Raw genomic sequence first — 3,790 nt, 5'->3', positions numbered from 1 at the left:
TTCATGACCTCTCGTATGAGAAGATCACTTCTTACTGCTATCCCATTTAGTTAATTACTTAATTGAACCTAAAAAATTATAGATTTGTTTTGCTTTTTAACCGTCTAATTGAAATGGAAGTCTGACTTGTGACAAACCATAATTCTAAAATTAGTATTAATGATTCATCATCAATTATGCCATAGCCAACCTACACAAAATAATTCATTATTCACACTGCCGCACATTTTTAAACCTTAATTTCACATCTCAACAATTAAATTGTTAATATATTGTGTACTTATGTTTATCATTGTTAAATATACATGCCTGCTTCTTTACAATGTGATTTGCAATGTATAAAAAACTCTAAAACAATACAAACAAAAAATAAGAGAGTTAACGTTGATACTAGACACTAAATAGAAAATTTATCTTCATATAATAACTAAATTTTTTAAGTTGTAAAATATTAGTAATATTTTGTTATTGATTCAACTAGTCTTTATGACCGATGATAATATATTGACCATTTTGAATAAAAATTAATAAATTCAATGAGTATTTATAACTTAAATGAGTTTAATATGTAAATAAACACAAATTCAATAATTCATTGCCTAATTTCAACCTTAGCCCAATATTCCTAATTAACAAACTATCAAAATTCCAAAGCTTTGTTAACATTGTTCTTTGTCCGTTTGTCCCAAACCCAACATATTTCCGTTATGGCTTGTCAAAACGTTCAGGTGTCCGTCAATTGACATTTGGGTTAGTTGGGGTATCGTCCGATTCGAACCTGATGGCTACAACTGCGCAGGTGGCCAACAGCGTCGGAATCGGAATCGGAATCGGCATTGACGTCGGAAAAAATAGTCTCGGTAGCCGACCGACCTCTACTAGGTCCAGTCCCTCAACAATCGCTAACGGAATCTTTTTCGGATTGAACAGCCAACGCGCTAGCTCTCTTCGGTATGATTCGGTCGCTGCCATCGGTGGCCGGTTCCCAAATTACCACCGTTCTCAGCCACCGTCGTTATCAGTAACCGTTAAGGCTTACTCTGCTGATCAACCTACTTCTCCAGGTTTCTACTTATTATTTTTAAAATCATTTACGTATGTATCCATGTGTATGTTTAAACCTCAAAACCAAACAAATCGAAGTAGAAAGAGGATGTGCTTTGCATTGATCTGAAGGAAACTTTGAGCGTCTAACCAGTATTCCATGGAATGCTTTCAGGTGTTGAAAATTTGGTGATTATAGGTTCAGGACCTGCTGGTTACACAGCAGCAATCTACGCAGGTCGTGCCAATTTGAAGCCTGTAGTGTTTGAGGGATATCAAGTAGGCGGTGTTCCAGGTGGACAATTGATGACCACCACAGAAGTCGAGAACTTTCCAGGGTTTCCAGAAGGTATCACTGGTCCAGACCTGATGGATAGGATGCGAAGTCAAGCCGAGCGTTGGGGAGCAGAGCTTTTTCAAGAAGATGTTGAATTTGTTGATGTGAACACCAGTCCTTTCACTGTACAAAGTAGTGATCGCATAGTAAAGTGTAACAGTATCATAGTGGCCACAGGGGCGACTGCCAAAAGGCTTAAATTACCTCGTGAAGATGAGTTCTGGAGTAGGGGAATCAGTGCCTGTGCAATCTGTGATGGAGCTTCACCAATTTTTAAGGGTCAAGTTCTTGCTGTTGTTGGAGGAGGTGATACAGCAACCGAGGAAGCAATCTATTTGACTAAATATGCAAGACATGTACATTTACTTGTACGCAGGGATCAGTTAAAGGCATCACGAGCTATGCAGGACAGGTTAGAAAATATATGATCATATCATATCCATGTCTTCATGGAAGTAGTTAAAAGACTGGGATTCTTTCTTCTTTGTATAACAGGTTGATTATGGCGAATGTTTCAGAGTTTTTGATAATCCAAATATCACGGTGCATTTCAACACAGAGACAGTTGATGTTGTGAGCAATAGTAAAGGGCAGATGTCTGGTGTTTTGACCAAAAGACTTGATACAGGAGAGGAATCAGTATTAGAGGTCAAAGGATTGTTTTATGGAATTGGTCATTCTCCAAATAGTCAATTGCTGGAAGGTCAAGTCAAACTTGATGATACTGGATATATTTTGGTTGAAGAAGGCACTGCAAAGACTTCAACTGAAGGAGTGTTTGTTGCAGGAGATGTTCAGGTAAATTGAATTTACTAAAGACCAATTCAACCTTATATTTTATTTTTTATATTATATGATGATTTATATCCAATATTTTTTTTATACATATAGGATCATGAATGGAGGCAAGCCATAACTGCAGCTGGATCAGGGTGCATTGCTGCTTTGTCAGTGGAGAGATATCTTGTCAGCAATAATCTTCTTGTTGAATTTCATCAGGTATTTTTTTTTTTTTTTTTCTTCACATTCCTATTATATATATGCATAAAATGCGACATAAGCTTGCAATTTACTCACAGCACCATGGTGAAGAAGGTGAACAAGAGCTCACAACAAGTGATGAAAAAGAAGGATTTGACATTACACTTACAAAGCACAAGGGACAGGTATTTGACATTTATACCCTTATTTTTTGACAAGATATTTTTTCTTCTTATTATTTTTTTAAATAACAGTATGCAGTGCGTAAATTGTACCATGAAAGTCCGAGGTTGATTTGTGTGTTATACACAGCACCCTCATGTGGTCCATGTAGGACATTGAAGCCAATCCTCAGCAAGGTCATTCATTCATTCAAATTAATGTTATTTCATCTTTTTAACTTGAAATTAAGAAAGAAACTTTGGCTAAATTCCATTAATAATTGGTTGATGAATGAAAATGAAACAGGTGATAGATGAATTTGAGGAGAATGTCCATTATGTTGAGATTGATATAGAAGAAGATCAGGAAGTTGCTGAAGCAGCAAACATCATGGGTACGCCATGTGTCCAGTTCTTCAAGCATAAAGAAATGATCAGGTAGGTTACTAAATCTTTTAATTCTTTTCCTTCTTAATTTCCTATTTTAGAAACTCTTTTCACTCTAACAATGGAATTGAGATATTATGATATATTATTATGCAGGAGTGTATCCGGGGTCAAAATGAAGAAAGAATATAGGGAGTTTATCAAAGCAAACAAGTAAGTTTTTTCTCTTCACTTTCCTAGATGCCAGCATTTTTGTGATACAATTTTGATACGTTTAAACTTGTTGCTTGCACAATATATGCCTCTTATTTATATGATGTTTAAAGTATTTAATATTTTGGATTTAATTCAGCATCCCTATGTTATGTAATATACAATGTTGTCAAAATCGTTGAAGGGAGAACAAGTTTTTGGGCCAATTGTTAATTGTAGAACCCATGGAGTTTCCATACTTCAATATCATCATAATAATATGGCTATACTATTAACTTTATTTTTGTTCAGTTAGATGTTGAGATTCATGCATTATCGTCCCTCACCTTCTGTTTTCTATATAATTTTTCCATGTATACACTCGTTTTAATCAATAATCAATGAGTGAAATTCTTACTTAAATTTGATATGGTATAAGAGCAAAGAAATACACTATGAGATTTTTCAAATACATTTATAAATTATAACATGTTCCAACTAATTCGTCTTGACTGTGGGAAACACATGTAATCGGAAGGCTTATTAAAATCTGAAGCCGTAAAAAATCAACAAACTGGAAGCCAGTGACAAGACATAATTCCCTCTTTCCAAAGGTCAACTCATACTCTCTGATCTCAAAAACCAATTCCTCGAGGCTTTGTGACTACTTCTTTTGTAGAATATGTAA

At 35.1% G+C, this 3,790-nt stretch overlaps 1 protein-coding gene across 1 annotated transcript; it reads left to right on the top strand.

Moving 5' to 3' along the window:
• The first annotated feature begins 688 nt into the window (after positions 1-688).
• Positions 689-3,403, top strand: LOC145011566 (thioredoxin reductase NTRC-like). The gene is made up of 8 exons (XM_078970309.1): positions 689-1,064; positions 1,220-1,793; positions 1,900-2,179; positions 2,273-2,380; positions 2,461-2,547; positions 2,617-2,721; positions 2,831-2,961; positions 3,067-3,403. Exons 1-8 carry the CDS (start codon positions 782-784, stop codon positions 3,125-3,127), a joined length of 1,629 nt encoding a protein of 542 aa, XP_078826435.1. The 5' UTR covers positions 689-781; the 3' UTR covers positions 3,128-3,403.
• The last annotated feature ends 387 nt before the right edge of the window (positions 3,404-3,790 follow it).

This window comes from Lactuca saligna, chromosome 8 (assembly GCF_052625555.1).
Source record: "Lactuca saligna cultivar CGN05327 chromosome 8, ASM5262555v1, whole genome shotgun sequence".
Taxonomy (NCBI): Eukaryota; Viridiplantae; Streptophyta; class Magnoliopsida; order Asterales; family Asteraceae; genus Lactuca; species Lactuca saligna.
Note: the sequence above shows the minus strand (reverse complement) of the source record. Positions and strands in the feature narration are given on the sequence as shown.

Bases quoted from the DNA above. Each gene is read 5' to 3' on its own strand.
- LOC145011566 (XM_078970309.1), top strand. From the start codon at position 782: ATGGCTACAACTGCGCAGGTGGCCAACAGCGTCGGAATCGGAATCGGA. The intron at 2,548-2,616 runs GTATTTGACATT...TTTAAATAACAG, and splicing joins TTACAAAGCACAAGGGACAG to TATGCAGTGCGTAAATTGTA. The intron at 2,722-2,830 runs GTCATTCATTCA...AAAATGAAACAG, and splicing joins TGAAGCCAATCCTCAGCAAG to GTGATAGATGAATTTGAGGA.